The sequence below is a fragment of the Jaculus jaculus genome, chromosome 4 (assembly GCF_020740685.1).
Source record: "Jaculus jaculus isolate mJacJac1 chromosome 4, mJacJac1.mat.Y.cur, whole genome shotgun sequence".
Taxonomy (NCBI): Eukaryota; Metazoa; Chordata; class Mammalia; order Rodentia; family Dipodidae; genus Jaculus; species Jaculus jaculus.
In genome coordinates, this window is record NC_059105.1 from 73,750,969 (window position 1) to 73,769,505 (window position 18,537).

Sequence of the window (18,537 nt, forward strand, 5' to 3'; positions counted from 1 at the left end):
CAGGCATCCACTACTTCTTTCAAATGTGGTTTAAACTGTTCATCCTTTTCATTTACTACACACTATACATTTATTGTTGAAACACTGCTGCCGGAAAAATAATGTACTCGTTTTGGGACCATGTTTCACCTCACAGCTTCTCATTACTTGTTGAAGTGCCAAGAACCTTGAGAGAGTAGGAAAAAATCATTCCTGGCATTTCTCTATAGGGCTCCTTTTGACAGACTGAATGGCTAAAGAGCCATAGGGATTTGGGGAAACAAAGCACTCTCCAGTCTCACAGAATCTGCTGCTTTTATTTCAGGGAAAGCACAAGACATGACCTTGGTTGAACACTGGTAAGTGTGCCAATTGCCTAGCAAAATTTAGGAGTTCAAGGAAAAAGCCTTCTTAGTAATTTACATTTGGAAGCTCGTGTTATCATAGTGTGGTATGCTACAAATTGGATATCTTAACAGAAACCTTAGAATAGCATAAAAATTTCCACTGCCATAGCTGTTGACATGTACCAAGCAATCATAAATTTCTGTATGGGTGATAACAACAAGATGTTATAGCACACAATCTGTTAGTGACCGCGAAGAACTGAGCACAAAGAGTATTTTAAACTGGAAAAATAACGATGATGAGTGATATCTTTTTGTATGTGCATATGGTCTACATGTGTGTATATGTGTGTGGGTGCATGTGTATATGTAGTTGCATATTGTGTGTGTGTGTGTGTGTATGTTGTGTGTCTTCCTCTATTTTGAGACAGGGTCTCTCAATGAATATGGAGCTCACTAGTGCACCTAGCAAGCCCCAGGGATCCCCTATCTTCATGTCCCCAACACTAGGATTAAAGAAACGTGCCACCATGCCTAGCTTTTCTATAGGTGCTAGGGATCTGAACTGAAGTCCTAGAACTTTGTTTATTTGGATATCTCCCCAGCCTAATATGATTTAAATATAGGCAACTACATTGTCAAATATCTCAACTCTAAATTATTTCATAATGCTACACAAATTTATTGTCATAAAATTTCTTTTTTACTTCAAAACAGGTAATCGTTTTCATTTTGACAGTATAAAAGTAGGGTAAAGAAATACGGTTGGTCAAATATATTTGCGAATAATTACAATTTTAGGCTGACGTAAAGAAGTTATCCAGGCATGGTGGCACACACCTTTAATCCCAGTACTTGGGGAAGGCAGAGGTAGGAGGGTTGCTATGAGTTCAAACAAACAAAAAAACAAACAAACAGAAGATGCAGTTCAAATAATAAATCATTTTTTGTTGGTGGTGTGTTTGGTAGTAGGGACTGAACCCAGTGTCTTATGCCTGCTGAGCAAGTACTTTACCACTGAGCTACAGCCTCATCCCTGAGAAAAATTTTCTAAAAAGGTTATATATGGATTTCTAGAACAGCAAATAATTTAAAATACATTTTTAGAAAAATCAAACCTTTCTATCTACCATGGTCATAGTAGTTAAATGCTCAGGTCTTTTATACAGTGAATATTCTAAGGAGGACTTTTGCTTTTTTTCCCCCTCCCATTTCTTTTGTTTGTTTGTTTGTTTGTTTTTGTTTTTGCTTTACAAGGTAGAGTCTCACTCTAGCTCAGACTGACCTGAAATTCACTCTGTAGTCTCAGGGTGGCCTCGAACTCACGGTGATCCTCCTACCTCTGCCTCCCAAGTGCTGGGATAAAAGGCGTGCACCATCACACCCAGCCCATTTCATTGTTCTCTCCATAATGTAAACATGGGGAAAACGAAGACTATTAACTAAAAAAGACATTTTTATTAAATCATTTATTTCATTATCTTTATAAAATTTTTGGTGTACGTAGTGGGTGTATGTGTGTGTAGTGTAATGCATTCATGTGTGTGTGTGCAGATGCCTGTGTCCCAGATGCATTGTTGGCAGGGGACAATGGAGGACGATGCTGGGTATTTTTCCTCTATCTTTTTTTTTTTTTTTAAAGCTAGACTTGCTGACCAGAGCCCTAAAGATTCCTCTCTCTCCACCTCTCACAGCTCTGGGTTTGTAGGTTGTGTTGCCACATCTGGCTTTTTATGCTGGTACTGAGGTTGGAACTCAGGTCCTCATGCTAGGGCCCTGAAGGCTCTTACCCTCTTAGCCATCTCCACAGCCCTTGTTATCTTTACATGTCATAAAAGTTCTCTCATAGTATTTGTTTAGTCCAAGGTTTAAATGGCCTTCGTCAGTAGGTAACTACAGCTGAATGGATCATTTTTCCACTCTTGGACATACTACATCCTCCCTCTCCCAAGCCCACCATCCTTGTCTTCTAATACTATTATAAAGTGTCAACATTTTCACCTATATACTTCTTCTCTTGATTTTAATCTTTCTCCCTTGAGATAAATTTTGAGAAGTACACAATTAGAAACATTATGGCTCTTATATTGACAGAATACTTTTGAAATTGTACTACCATTAGTGGAGACACATGTATCTGATATGTACTGTGACTTCTGCCAGCACTTTGGTGCTAGTATTTTGGGTTTTTAAAAAATATATTTATGTATTTCTTTACTTATTTGAGAGAGCCAGAAAGGAGAGAGAGAGTGAGAGCATGCCAAGGCCTCCTGCCACTGCAAACAAACTCCAAACATATGCACCACTTAGTGCTTCTGGTTTTATGTAGGTGCTGGAGAATAGAACTGGGGCTCTCAGGCTTTACAAGCAAACATCTTCAACCACTGAGCTATCTCTCTCAACCAGTACTCAGATTTTCTATTACAGGGATAAATATTCACTGCCTGCCTTTAATCCCACCACTGGGGAGGCAGAGGTAGGAGGATCACCATGAGTTCGAGGCCACCCTGAGACTACATACTGAATTCCAGGTCAGCCTGGACTAGACTGAAACCCTCTCTCGAAAAACAAAAAAGCAAAACAAAATTTTTTTTAAAGATTAAATCTCCATGATTTCATGTTAATGAATTCTAAATTTAATCTACATTTTATTAGAATTATTGCTAAATTCCTTAGGAGCTAGTCACATTTTCTACTATGGATTAGGTTTGTGGCACATCTTAACTTTCATGTCAACAATTTACATATGTGGAGCTGAAGAGGTAGCTCAGTTGGGAGAGTTGGGAGAGTGCTTGTTTCACATGCACAAAGTCCTGGCTTCAATCCCTAGAACTCCATAAACCAGGTTTGGTAGAACATTCAGGAGGCAGAGGCAGGAGGATCAGGAGTTCAAGGCATTCTTCGGCTACACAATGAGTCCATGGTCAGCTGGCAGAAGTCACAATGCATATCAGAATCCTCCTTTGCCCCCTAAATAGTTACATGTAGGGGCTTGGGAGATAGCTCAGTGAATAAAGTGCTTATCAGAAAAGCATGAGGAACAGAGTATGAATTCCCAGTACCCATGCCAGGAGGGCATGGCAGCCCACCTCTAATCTTAACACTTGGGAGCCAGAGACACGGGGTCCCCAGGGCAAGCTGGCTAGCTAGACTAGCTAAATCAGTGAGCTTTGTCTGGGTTTAAGTAAGAGACCCTATCCCAGGAAATCAAGTGGAGAGCCATTGAGCAAACCATTTAGCACCAATCTCCACATGCATGTACACATAGGTGTGCCCACACACTTACAAACATGCATATATACATATGCACACCATACAGGCAAAAAATTATATGTATTTTGTATTCTATTTAGAAAACAATACTATGTCTTGTTGAGTACATTTATCATATAAATCATCTTTCATAAGTTTGATATTTCTGTATCATCAAATATATATTTTTCAATGGCACATTTTCCTACAATTTTGAAGCTTATATAATTAATACCATCACATTTTTGCAAGCAAGCCCATTCCTCTTGATTTATTTTATTTTTTATAAATTTTTTATTTTTATTTATTTATTAGAGAGAGAGGCAGAATGGATGCACCAGAGCCTCTAGCCAGTACAAATGAGCTCCAGATGCATGCACCACCTTGTGCATCTGGATTATGTATGTGGGTTCTGGGGAGTCCAATTTGGGTCCTTAGACTTTGTAGGCAAGTGTCTTAACTGCTAAGCCATCTCTCTGACCCTCCTCATGTGTTTTAAATACTTATTTAGTCTTCATGGAACACACTGTGTCATATCATGGAAGTCTAAGTTAGTTCTTTTTGAAAATTGCAAATAGAACCATTTGTTAAATTCCTTCTTAGTCTCACTGTTCAATAATTTTCTTTATATTAAATTCTTGCATGTAACAAGTCAGGATTTTCAGTTTTCTTAGGTAAAGCACACTTGGGAAAAAATACTCAATTATCTTGTTTTGAAGGACAATTTAATATCTGGGATAGCTTTTCAACATCTATGGTTTTTAAAAATATGTACATTTATTATAATAAATTCTCTAGGTAGATTTTATAAATTCTTTTATCTTTATATGCAGAAGTATAATTTGTAGCTATAGTCATTGTTTTTACAATTCACTAAAATAATATTTTACAAATACTTCCAATATTACAAAGTTAAGGAGAGAATTAGATAATGAGAAAGATAAAGGCAATGGCACGGGGCATGTGTGTGTGTGTGTGTGCACGTGCACACACACACACATACACTGACAAGTCCTGTGTGATTCCAGGCAAGACAGTCTCTTCGAGCCTCGGTTCCTAATAAAGTGGACCATACCTCAAAATGTCAGGCATTACCACCATTTTTAATTCAATGCGCCTCACAATGGCATTTTACAAAGTTCTTCATGTATCTCTTACTCTGCTTAATCTTTGCAAAACCATTAGGTGGTGTTATTGTTATCATCAGTACTACTATTACAGCCAAAAGGGTAAATCTCTTCTTTTGAATCACAAAACAGCAGGTCATTTCATAGCATGACAGCATGTAACAATGTGTGGTAGATTACAACATCATACCATAACTCTGTCCTTGAGTACTCTGTGATTGTACCGCTGTCATGGTTTAACTGTCCTTTCATCACCATTTCTAGTTAGCTACAGTTGCTCAAAGGATGGCTACTGATTTTAGTAAGTTCACTTTATGTTCAATAGTTTTTTATTAGCTATTTTACAAAGATTTCAATCATTGGGTTTTGAGTGGTCACATCTCCAAAATAATTTGGTACTGTAGATTCATGCATTAATAAAGTCAACGAGTTAGAACAAACAAATCCAGCCCCCCCCCCAAATGCTAATAGCTATCTATCATGATACTGTAACATGTTAAAGTCTTCCTGATTGAGAAACATAAATTCAAAGCCAACTGCTCTTGCCTACAGGTTTGTATTACCTTAAGGGTTTCTCACACAATTCTTTCAACCTTACATTACCTTACCTGATAGGAAGGTGTAATGTGACTCAGAGGCAAAGAAATGAATCAAAGGCAGAATACATGCCCGCATGCTCTCTCACACACACATATCCTTCTTTGGTGGACTTAACTATTCTTAGAAGAGTGTGGGGGCTTTCAACTATCTCTCCTAATGTGGCTCTCCGAGTCTTTCTCATCATATCTGAGACCTTCCATTTCTAAATGCAGCCTTTCTTTCTCCCAGAGCATCATTACAGTTACAGAAAGATGCAGTTTATTGTCTAACCTTGTTTATTCCCTGACTGCTCATTGATTCTCAGCATGTGGCATGCTTCCTTGAAAGAGGAGTAATACTGAAAGGACCAAATTCACTGAATCATTGACTCAATGAGTTAACATGACCAAGTAATACATTGCCAAAGGTTATCTAAATGAAGGAGTCCACTGAGGTACCTCAAGTCTCTCATTTGAAGTTAATATTTCTATCTCATGGATAAGAAAAATATTTAATGCACATCTGGCAATAAACACAAAAATAAAAGTGACTAAGATGACAGTATTCCGGTCTGTATAGAAGCAGCCGGCTCCAGGTACAGTTTCAGTACTCACGGGTGAGATGATTAGAAGTGGATGGATTGACACTGTCCCCGCTGTCAGCACTTTCACTGCTGGAAACTTCATCATCGGATTCCCGCACAGAGGAGCAGGGCGAGGAGCCATCCACTTCTTCAAACTTCCTCTTTAAAATTCCACTCATAGCTGCAGCGATGTTACATGTACCTGCAACAGGAATGAGCAACCGAGCATTGAAGTATGACCACTGACTGCGTAGCCAAGGTCTCCAGAGGCACTTTTTGTGGCTTTATATATATAGCTGAGCTAGTTTTCCCTGGAAATGAATTTTCCCCCCTATTTTCAACTTAGCAAAAATCCAATGACATGAAAAGGAAGTCTTTGACCCTTTGGTTACCAAGATGATTCTATTATTTTTAAAGACATAATTCAATTAGATATAACACCATATGATGTTTTACTAGCAAAGATAAAATCCACATGAGTCCATAAAAGTCTGTAAAGAAAACAAGTGCCAATGTTCCCCAACATCTAAAATGATTACTGTATTATATAAAATTCATCTGGAAGAAGTAATAAATGGAATATAAAAACACATACTTAAGTTTTCACATTCTAGAAAGCTAATGAGGGCTGGCGAAATGGCTCAGTGGTAAAAAGTACTTGTGATGCAAGCCTGACCACTGGTGTTCAGATCCCTAGAAGCCACATAAAGGCAGATGTAAAGTGGGGCATGAGTCTGCAATCTCAACACACCTCTGGCAATTGGAGAAGGAGTCAGAATTCCAAAGATTGACACCCCAAGATTGTCCTACACACACATGTACATGTTCTCTCTCTCTCTCTCTCTCTCTCTCTCTCTCTCTCTCTCTCTCTCTCTCATTAGCTGAGCACAATGAGGCCTAGGAAATCAACTCTGAATTTTAGATGGTTTCCCATACAACAAGGTGAAATTTGTCCTTATGCTAGCTGGTTGTAATGTTCAGGCAACTTCCTAAGGCTCTTTACCTTGGGGATAAAATTAATTTGACTTTAAACCACTTGCCTTGCCTGAATGGGCTTTCCCCTCTTTGAGCTGCCCTTTCTCCACTATTCCCATTTTACCTTGAAACATATAATCAGCTAAAGGACGTAAACTCTTTTCAACATAAGAGTATTTTAAGGAATAGATCACACACACACACACACACACACACAAAACTTACTTTGAGAAATTAGGTTAATGTAACTGAAAGTATTAGTAAGTTTATTCCATGAATTCTATCTTCCACTTATGTCAGCCGACTAACTCTCATGTGAGTTCGTGAAACCATTCTCTCTCTTGCTGCAGGGAGTACAGCTATCAGTCCTGCAGATCAAGAGGAAGCAAGTCCCTTAAAATTATTCTGAGTCCCACTCAGTTACACGATCTCAGAACTGCTCTCAGAAATCTCTAAAACCATCCCTTCTCCGTGCAGATCACAGAGGCAGCAGCCGGCTCAGATCCCTAGAGCTGGGTCAGCTCTTCCTGATCTAATTCAGTGGTTCTTACAGTCCACTATCTCTATCTGCAGGTTTCGCAGCAGTACCAGCCTGGAGGGAGACGGTGAGACATGCAAATGATCAGCTCTCAGGCGAGGCCTACATGTCAGAAATAACCAGAATTTGGGCCCAACACTGCTTTTGTGAAGCAGCCAAGAAATTCCACTACATACTCAACTTTGATGACCACTTGTCAAAGTTTTCTAGTCTGTGTTCCAGCAGCTCTCTCTGTGGATTTTTACTTTACTTGGGTGTGTCCACATCAGCAATAGAGACAAAGAACCATGCACTCAGTATCTAGTCAAAATCTCTGGCCATCCCTCATGTGATGTTTCATAAAATTATACATAAATACAACAATTTATGGGACGTAAGAATTTATTCTTAATTTCAATTGAATCATTCATCTCAGCATGTGTTGAGTAGCTGGTATTCTTAGCTTCTTGAGTAGAGAACACAACACAAAAGAGAGTTAAAGCAAGTTCCCTGCTGTCACAGAGAAAGTGTCCATCCTGCTTCAGCTTGATTAAATAGAAAATGCTCCCAAATTAATGTCACTTCCTGTTTTTCATTAATCCGCATCTTCTGTCTCAGTGTCCTATTAACTGTGGAGATAGGTGATAGACCCAGTCCAGTCATCCAAGAAGAAAATCTCTATCCTAACTCTCATTTTACCAGTATTCATATAGCTTATTATTTCCTTGATCTTAAAGAGTATGAAATGCATAAAATGTTCATGTATGTCTAAGCTTGGAGAAGAGGAATAAAGATATTTTAAGTAGTCTTGAAATAAAAGTAGGACAGGATATAAATTTTAAAACGATTCACTTCAAACAAGATGCAAAGTAATTCATAAGGGAGAGACTCCAAGACACAAAATAATGCAAGATGGAAACCTATGTTTAAAAAGCACATTTTATAATAAGACACTGCGAAGGGAATAGTTAAAAACCACATCCTTTATTATGTTTCACTCCCCTACCTTTCTGCTTCCTTAAAGCAAGATGGCCCTCGCAAGAATCAGTTTGACCACAGGGAGCACCATCCTAACATCGTGTAAGCTGGTACTTGGTATGCCTTTCTCCCTTTCTCTTTTCTTCAAGAATGAAAGGGCATTTTTTTTTTATAAGATTTAAGGTGAGATCTCTGTTTTCCTTTTGTGAATGTATTTGGGAGAGACAAGAACTGCAGCAATGGAGTTAATGGTTGGATGTAATTTCCATCTAGATCTTGAGAATTGAAGATGGAATTTCATTATAGACCTTGAGAGCTAAAGAGGCTGGGCAGCCTGGCACAAAGGTTGCTTGGTGGAGCTGTGTCTAACGTAGATGGAGACATTCAAGTAAGAACAGGGCAGCGTATCCTTCCCATAGACTTAAGAGAACAGTTGCAGTTAGAGCTGATTCTGAAGGAAGCCTTTTAGAAATGCCATGTGAACAGCAAAATGTGATACGAAAATGTGAAGTACAAGCGACCTTTGGCTTCCCAATACTAGGCTAGGAATATTGGAGTGGTAAAGGGAGGTATGGTTCCTCTCATGTCAGACATCCATCTGCTGCGGAGTGAAGAGTGTGCACAGCCTCATGGAGACGACGCTGTGAATAGCATGTCAGCTTGGTTTGTGTGTGGCCCATTTGGTTCTCTTAGAGTCTGAGAACTGCAGCATGTAGCTGCATAGATACAGATGCAGGTCACAACAGTAATGCCTGGCCTGGAGCGAACACACCTCCATAAGCACCACGGCCAGTATTTTTCCTTCATAAGTGAGACATACAGAAAGCAGGTGGACAATGAGTCCAATGTTTCATGTGAACATTTCAAATTGGCTTTATGTGGCACTAAGAGCAAAGAAAACCTAGACAAGCATCAACTCATTCTAAATATGAAAGCTGAGAACCTACACCACGTTAGCAGCCCTGTGATCACAGCCACTGTTGAACAATCCAGGAACCATGCCTGTCACGAAGAGTCCCATCTCATGTGAACTCCTCACTGGTGTCTCCATCTACCGCTGTTTGCTCTCAATATGCTTTCCTGGTTACAAGCAGAATGATGGATTTAAAATGCAAACATGATTCTATCAGCCTATAGTTTAAATAAATCCCTTAAGTGACTGCAAATTGCCTTCTAATAAAGCTCAAATCCTGCAAATGGCTTATGAAATCCTCACCAACCTAGCTTGACTAACTTCACCCTAATTTTGAATCACTGGCCTTGTTGATATCTCATCTCTGAGAATCTTTCAGTTCCTTGCACCTGTCATTTCTTTGGACTCTAAGCTATGTTGTACTCTTTTCCTTCTAATCTGCCTTTTAATCTCTTTCTACACTGACGAATACCTTCTGAATCCACACCACTTATATCTGTATTTCTAGGTTTGGTAGTTTGAGAACAGAAGGGCAGGGATGTTGTCTTCAGAATATTCTGATGGCACAGAAGGGGGCCTTGTACCTGGCAGGTGCTCAGTAAGCATTTGCTCAGTGAATGAATGAAGTCTACACTTCTCCTACACTTCAACTACGATGTCTGGTATGTATTTTTTCTTGTAGGCTGAAAGCACCAGGAAGGCAGAGCAAATGTTCATCTCATTCACTGCTTTATCTCCCCTGACTAATAAACTATCTGGCATGTTTGAATGAATGAGATTCAAAAGAAGAGAAGAAGCTGGCCTAAAAATGCCATTTCCCCCCACAAGCAATACAAAAGCCAATTCTAGATATAACATGAGGAAAAGACACTTTTTTGGAAAAATACCTGACTATTGACACCATCTAAGACGACAGCAGAAAACCAAAAGTAAGAACATGCGGAGACCAAGGCAATCAGTCTCTGGGACTGCAGCAGCAGGAATTCCTTTTCTTCTTTTCAGAGCTCTGACGTTACTGTGACAAAGGTCCAGTAACTGTTGGTATGCCTCACAGTTAAAGCTCAATGTTCCAAGATATGAGCAACCTTTAGTGTCTGCCTTTTAATTGTCCAACCTCTTGGTCAAGTGGCAGGTGGGAGCATTGACCAGAAGGCCACTGAGTGAGTTACTCCTGCAGAGAATCACTCAGAGACCTAATAAGTTCAACTCCATTTCCATGCTAGTCTCCTCTCCTGTCTAACACACTCATCTTCTTCATTTATCAACTCAAATTTACTTTGCCAGATTCTCAGCCTAAGTAAGATTCTGTTTTCTCTACTCCCAAACCCTTAGTTGTCAAATTTCATTAAGAAATACTTTATGCAAAAAATTAATAAAATTTGCTTATCAACATGCTATTTTTAATTAACATGAACTATTTGCTTCATGTTTGTATTAGCTGTAAATAACTAGGAAACTTCTGAAACATACTTTTGAAAACATACTCAGAAAACTGATGAAGAAATGACACTAACTGTATACAGATACAAGTATAGTTGTTTCACAAGATTTCTGGACATTCAGAAGAGAGAGAGTGGAAAGATCAAAGAGAAAGGTATCAGATGTCAGGATGTAAGATGATGACAAGGAGGACCAGGCCAACTAAAAATTCCAAATCCGAAGTTGGGGCAATGGCTCAGTTGTGAAAGACACTTGCTTGCAAAGCCTACCAGCCCAGGTTCAATTCACCAGCCACTCACATAAAGCCAGCTTGGCATTCATTTGCAGCAGCAAGAGATCCTGGAGTAAACACACACACACATACGTACACTCACGTGCATAAATTAATTAAATACTTTAAAAAGCAAATAGAATGCAATTTTAAAATGCCAAATCAAATGGATGAATAAAAACATACATTTCAACAACTTGTGGAAGAATGGCTGAAGCTAAATTTTGGGTATATGTTGTAATCCTGTTCATGTTGCTCCTTTGGTGGCCTAAAAGTTCCAGTTTATGTTGATTTAGTCCTTACTATCCCAATTATTTAATGCTTAATTCTTTCCTTTTTCACATTTTGCTCTTATGTCCAATGTTTTATTATCTAAAGAAAGACCAGAGAAAATTCACATTAAGAATAAATAAATAAATCTCCATCCAAATTCTAAGCATGAGGTACTCTGATTTGCACATGTGCCACTTTTGAATTGCCAAATTCAGTAAACAAAAATATTCAACTCTCATTTTTATTTGAATTTCAGATAAAAAGAAATGAACAGTATTGAATTAGTGAGAACTACTTAAGCAAAAGTATTTTTTGTTTATATGAAATTCACACTGAACCTTCCACATTTTAATCTGACAACCCTAATTGCTCTGGTAAGGAAGTAACCTGATTGTTTAATCAACAAAATACATCTACATAAAAAAAAGAACTCTGGTGTGGAACCATGTACATTAATACTGAATTCATGCTTTTGACAAATCAGATAAATCCAGTTTATGAAAAAAAGTCATATCATTGCGGTGAATTATGAATGTGCCAAACAACTAGGGAAAACACAGAGGTGAGAGGCAGTTGAGAGATTCAACCTCAAAGCAAGGAAAATTGGCCTGACAAGTATTTGCTAATACAGTAATGGGATGGACTCTGTAGGAAGATGTTCGTGTTCCTGCCTCGTGAGAACCAGGTTCTCCGTGGTCTCAGAGGTCCTTATTCCGCAGAGGTGGTTACTCGTGACTGATGATAGCAATATAGCGTCTCTGCCCCTGTGTTCACTTTTACCTGGGACAGGGGGTTAATCTTTGCATTGTTAATGTTGTAGTTAAGCAAAGTGAAAGTAACCCTTAATCTCAAATATCAGTAACAAACATCCTTTCACTTTCAGGAAGCAGCCTTCATGGAGACACATGAGGCTATCTGTATGGCGGGGCGGCACAGGGAGGCATGCTTGCCATGACTGCTCAAAGAAGGAAATAACCTGTTCTGCATTTGTTCAACAACTTTTTCTACGAGCACAAAATGCTTGAGACGCTGCAATGAAGTTCTCGTCCAATGAGCTTCATTATATGTGGGTGCTTGCGCTAGTCAGAAGTCCACTCAGCGCTCAGAAACACCAGGCTCTAAATGAGGTCTCAGGGCAGGTGGAGGGGGGAGTAGGGACTTTTCTCCTGTATCTTTACCCAAGATGACAGAAATTTTGATGACTCTTGTGGTTGCTTTACCAAATTAAAATGTTGAGGTGAGGGGCTGAAGATACGGCCCATTGGTTATGGTACTTGCCTGCAAAGCCTAACAACTGGTCTTAGATTCCCCTGGACCCATATAAATTGAGATGCACAAAGGAGGGCATGCAGCTGGAGTTCATTTACAGTAGCTAGAGGCCCTGGTGTACTCATTCTCTCTCTCTCTCTCTCTCTCTCTCTTTCAGTCTCTCCTTGCAGATGAATAAATAAATAACAATAAATGATTAGGTGACAGCCACTGCAAGCACAATGATGAAACCCTGGTGAGTAGCTCATCTATGACAGGAGAAAAAGGTTTAACAGGCAGTAACAGCCAGGCAGTCACATTATCAACCACATTATCCACTGGCCTACAGAACAGGAAAGAGCATGGTGGCTCATTCAGTTGATGGTGGGTAGGTTTTATTGCAATATCAAAAGAGAACTTAGCCAAAAGAGAAAAAAAAAAAACTCTTGATATATTATTTTGCTGTTTTGGGGTAATATCTGTCATTAATCAAGTGTGCTTAAATATGTGGACAACTGTTAACTAAGTTAGTGTATATTAAAATATTTCATATCCAATTTTATGAAGCATGATATATTTATGATGTTCTACCCTTACATGATTCTGTTAATCAAAATGTGACTGCAGTTTCTGCCAAATAAAATAATCATTAAGCCGTCGCCTTTTTAAAAGAAATTCTTTTATTGGCAGGCCTCGTACTATCTGAATAGTTACTTTTTTTTTCTCAAAGCCTTAGACACAGTTCTAAAAGCTTTTCTTTGTTTGGATTTTCTTCACAGATCAGTTTCCTGAATTTCTTTCTTTACACCAGTTTACTGATCACTAACAATCATGCATGGTAGCTTGCAAAGGTGAGGACAGTACAAAGTGAAGGGCACTTTAATGCCAGGAAGTGGGTGACATCACGTTTCTCTGACCTCACCCATATGCAAATGAATTCCAAGTGTCATTTTAAAGACTCTTCCCCACTACCTTGATCTTAGCTTTAATCCAGCAGATCTTGGCTTCACTGTTTCTAAACTGCAGATTGAGACACCATTTAAACCCAGTGAGAAAAGCTGTGTATACTGGTGCTTGTTTATTTATTTGTTGTTCCCAATGTTTAATTCAATGTCATATTTACATTTGTGTTTCTTTTACTGCTATCAAATCTGTAAATCGGAGAAAGAGGGCAAAGAAAATGATGTAAAGGTATAGAGAACAATGAAAAGGACAAAATTTCTTGAGCTGTACTACAAAAAACCAAATTACCTACTCTTTCAAGGATTCTAAGCCATACAGGATTAGAACTTAATACTGTATCTACAGTCCTGTGATATTTTCCAATAAGTTATAGTACAGTCACCACAGTGCATAATATTTTAAAAATATTTTTATTTATTTGCAGGGAGAAAGAGAGAGAGAGAGAGAGAGAGAGAGAGAGAGAGAGAGAGAAGGAGAGAGAGAGAGAGAGAGAATGGGCATGTTGAGGCCTCTTGCTACTGCAAACAAAGTCCAGATACATGTGCCACTTTGTGCATCTGGCTTTATGTGGGTACTGGGGCATTGTACCCAGGCCATCAAGATTTGCAAGCAAGCACCTTTTACCACTAAGCAATCTCTCCAGCCCTGGTGTATAATATTTTTATGAAAAGAAAAAGTACATATGGCTGTGGTTGTTCATTAGAAGATCAGCCAATACTCTACGTCATTTAAGCAATGACAATAGAGAGCAAAGCACTGTTTTGAACATATCTCACTCAACACATTCTGAGACAGTGGATGTGTGTTTCTCTTTCTAACAAAAAGTAAAACATATCTTCTTCCACAATAGTAGGACCATCTCGGCCTACACCCATTTGGCAAGAAAGTTACTTACTTGCTGCCAAGACGAGCAGGATTTTGGCCCTAGTTTCACAAGGTAAAACTCTGTAGGTGTTTCCATGGGTACCACCAATGTGAAAAATGCCGCTGGTGGACTGCCAGTGTGAGAGGTGAAGTCAGCCAACTGTACCTCTCTTGTCCAGGTGTCTGTGTAAGCCAAGAACCCTGGGAGCACTCTTGCTTAATAAATATTTTTGTTGGAGAAAATGATTGTGGGATTTCCCAGTTATGTATAAATTTCTTGTGCCAGAGTCAAAGATTTCAATTTTGTCTTTTGTAGCAAATCTTAACATTTGATAATTTGCAGTTTGAGCGCTTGTGGAAAGAAATAAATGTTTTGGCCAGAAGAGAAGTCGGCAGAAGCACCAATGTAAACGACGTTGTCGTGGATCCCCAGGTCAGGCTGCTCCGCTTTGGTGATCAGAGTGTCTCCTCCCTATACTGGTGAATATGCAGAACTTAGGGAACTGAGTCGCTGTGAACACACTAGTTCAGAGTAACAAAGTTGTCACTTGCCTTTCCTTTCCTTTCTCGGACAATGTTCTTTCTGGCTCCCTTTGCAGAACGGGTGGAGATCAAACCCAGGCCCTACCACTGAGCTGACCCCTCCCTCAGTACTCATGCATCTTACACTTTTGTGGCATGTCTGAAAAAGGACCCAACATATCTCCTATTGCACCCTCTCTTAGGTCACTGTTCTCTTATCTGCCGGATGATGTTTTTTAGCAAAAACTGGCCTTGGGCTGGAGAGATGTCTTAGCAGTTAAGAGCTTACCTGTGAAGCCTAAGGACCCCAGCTCGAGACTCAGTTCCCCAGGACCCACGTTAGCCAGTTGCACAAGGGGGCCACACGTCTAGAGTTCGTTCGCAGTGGCTGGAAGCCCTGGCGTGCCCATTCTCTCCCTCTCTCTCTTTGTCGCTCTCAAATAAGTAGAAATGAACAACAACACAACAACATCACCACCACCACAAGAAAAAAAAAAAAATGGCCTTGTTGTTAAGTTCGGGACTCGTTAACAGGAATTGCTCTAGGTTGCAGTGTATATTCACAAACAATATCCATGTCTCCTAAATGACGCTTGCATAACCTCATTCCACTTAGACTCATTGTACTCAGCTAGTAAGTGTTCAGTAAGCACCCATTATGAGACAAAAGGTGATATGTACCCCTTCTTCAGTTTTCCCTCAGGCTCCACCAGGAGCTTCAAAACAGGACCCTGACCTTTCAGGCGTCCAGATCATTTGCTCAGCATGCTAGACACGGTCCTTCTCTCAGAACGAGTCCACGCAACATCACTGGGTTAAGTAATTGCTTTGCATATCGGACCCAGCCCACAGCACTGTTTTAACTGCTGGCTTACCTGCTGCTTTCTACAAATGGCTGTGAAAAGTTCCTGTGGACGAGTTCTGGTCCTGTCCTTGATCAGTAAACCTACGGTCCTGTCTGCTTTAGCTTTCACAAGAGGCGTAACTCTAAGTAAAAACATTACTTAGCAATGTTAGTTTCCTCTTCTATACAAACAAGGAACAAGACATGACTCATAAGAACTTCTGATGTGAAATTATCTCCATAGGGACCACTGCGACCTCTGACTATGTGTCAGAGCCTAACTACTCACAGCCCATCCTCCACTGTGTGCAGGCAGCAGTGGCTATACCGACTTCTGTTTTGCTGAATGAGAAAGGGGTTCCATGTCTGTCTGGGGGTATCCAAGATGCTCCTATATTATGCCCCATTGGAATCTGTATTCACATAAGAAATGCCAGAAAATAGTTTTTGATGCCTTTTGACCCTGAAAATGTGCCATCATTTGGCCTTTGGAAAAATGGTTTAATGAATACATACTGGTTTGGGAGTCAAAAGCAAAAAAAAAAATCCTTCACCAAAGTTAACTTTTAGGATGGTTTGTTTAGTTAGTAAAGACAAAGAAAATATGAACATAAACATGATCATGCTTTGTTAAAAGGTTGAAAATTGCTCACATGACTGTTATAAGCTGTTTTTTATTTCTAACAGCAAAAGTACCAAGTGAGGTAATGAAAACTTTATCTACACTTCCTCCTAGGACTAAAGAATGGTACTTAACCTAATTCCTTGAACAATTGTCAAGAATTTTACATTAAGTATGGGGGTAGGGGAGACCACACAGATTTGGAAGAACTCAGGACTATTATGATGGCCACACTGGAGTCCAGCATTGTTTTTCCTACTGAGCGCTTTAAAGTTTCTCTCCTTTTAGAAAGTTTTTGATTGAATAATAAACTAGACTCACCAGTAGAGATCAAAGGGTCTAATAAACGTTTCCTTCAGAGGAATCATCAGACTAGTGTGAAGGAAAAAGAATTTAAATACACACACACACAATTATTTTCCTAATAAAGCAGTCTAATGTAGATGTCAGGAAATAAGGTCAATCTTCACAGTCACACCCATCTAAGCACTAGACACTGCTTTTCCTTAGAAGTAAGATAAACCATGAAAAATCAAGGCTTTAAAACTCAGAACAAGTAAGAAAAGGTGCTCTGGTCATTCTTTAATATGAACTGCTACCGTAGGCAAGGTACAGATTTTACTCTCTAAGGCGAGAGCAACTGTTACTCAACCTGCAGCTGACACTGCACCAAGCAGCAATTAATGAAAGCAATATGTAGTGTAAGATTAATCCTGGGGTTTTCAAGCTTCGTTGACTGCCCTGCCAGTACAAATTAAAACCTGTTCACTATAGAAATAAGTCATACCAAAGTCATGCCATCCTTTAAAAGCGGGGAACCACTGCTTAGGAGTTTCATTCTGAAAACAAGTTCCCAAAAAGCAGAGTCATGATATTCTTATAGTATATCCAAAACATACCACCAATGTATATTTATCAAAAAAGGAGGCACTTCTAGGCATGCTATTAAAATAATTTGTAAGAAAAATGGAAATGCATTTTCTGAATTTCTTCTGAAAAACCCTGTGGCTAAATCAATTGATAGTGGACTACTTAACCATCATTATGATTCACAACACGTTTACAACAGTAATAAATCTGTAACATAAAGGTCATTCTCTGAACAAACAAATAGGCATTTTCATGCCATTAGGTGGAATCTGTCATGTGCCAGGCTCCTCCTGTAATGAAAAGGCTTATCATCTTTAGATGAGACAGAAATTCTGGTGGAGCCAAGGGGAAGGATTACCAAGTAACTGTGCAAAGTTACAAAAGAGAAAACAGTAAAGGGAGAGATCCAAAAAATGGTAAATAATACAACATTAGAAAGTTCTAGAAGGTGTATCCAAATCATTCCTGGATATTTTTTGAAGATCAAACTTCAGTTGCAAAGATTTGAGGTATTTATGAAGCTATGTGTTGTTTGAACCTAAGCATTCAAGCTGACTGCCCTCTCTGCTTCCCTCATCTGAATTCTAGAAGTTAGCTCTTGGTTTAAACTAGGTATGAGTATCAGCAAAATCCAATGGATTTCTATTCATGTAAAATACATCTTATTTATCTAAGATACTCTATCAAGATTTTCTATAACTAGATTAAAGATCAACTTGCTGTCCTGCACTAGGGAATCAACTTCTCTGGGTTGAAAAATATTAATATTAGCTATCATTTATAAATGCCCCTGTTGGGTGCCTCATTGGTGCAGTATGTAGTGCATCAGTTTCATAAATGCCCCCATTCTGTGCTAAGGATGCATCATGCCATTCAACTTTCATAAAAATCTACTGCCACAGAATCTTATTATCATTTCTTGAATAACGATGACATAAATTGCAGAACCCATCTTGGAATGACTCTAGCACTGGGACTTGAACCTAAGGTATTAGCCATTCTCCTATACAGTCTTGTCCCACTCCATAATATAGCCTGAAAATATACAGAAGATAAACCTTTTTCCACCTATATAAAATGCAATATGCAATATTTTTTAGTTTTATCTTTTTTTTTCAGTTGTCTATGAGTTGACCTAAATTTACAAGGCCTTGTATTAAACATTACCAAGGGTTGTAAATAGAATTTCCCAGTCCCATTGAAATGCTGATGTTCAAAAAGAGAAAAGCCAGTTGTCATGGTGAACACCTCTAATCTCCTCACTTGAAAGGTTAGGGCACAAGGATTGCTGAAAGTTCAAGGTTAGACTGGGGTACACAGTGAGTCCAAGGCCAGCCTGAGCTACATAGGAAAATTTTTTTTAATCAAAA

General features: G+C 39.1%; 1 protein-coding gene across 7 annotated transcripts in view; it reads right to left on the minus strand.

Moving 5' to 3' along the window:
* Csrnp3 (cysteine and serine rich nuclear protein 3) overlaps positions 1-18,537 on the minus strand; it is a 220,441-nt gene that overhangs the window by 73,438 nt on the left and 128,466 nt on the right. For all 7 annotated transcript variants that reach the window (XM_045147084.1, XM_045147082.1, XM_045147083.1 and 4 more), the window contains one exon: positions 5,899-6,069. In XM_045147084.1, coding sequence (XP_045003019.1) covers positions 5,899-6,069 — 171 coding nt within the window. The remainder of the gene's footprint in view (positions 1-5,898; positions 6,070-18,537) is intronic.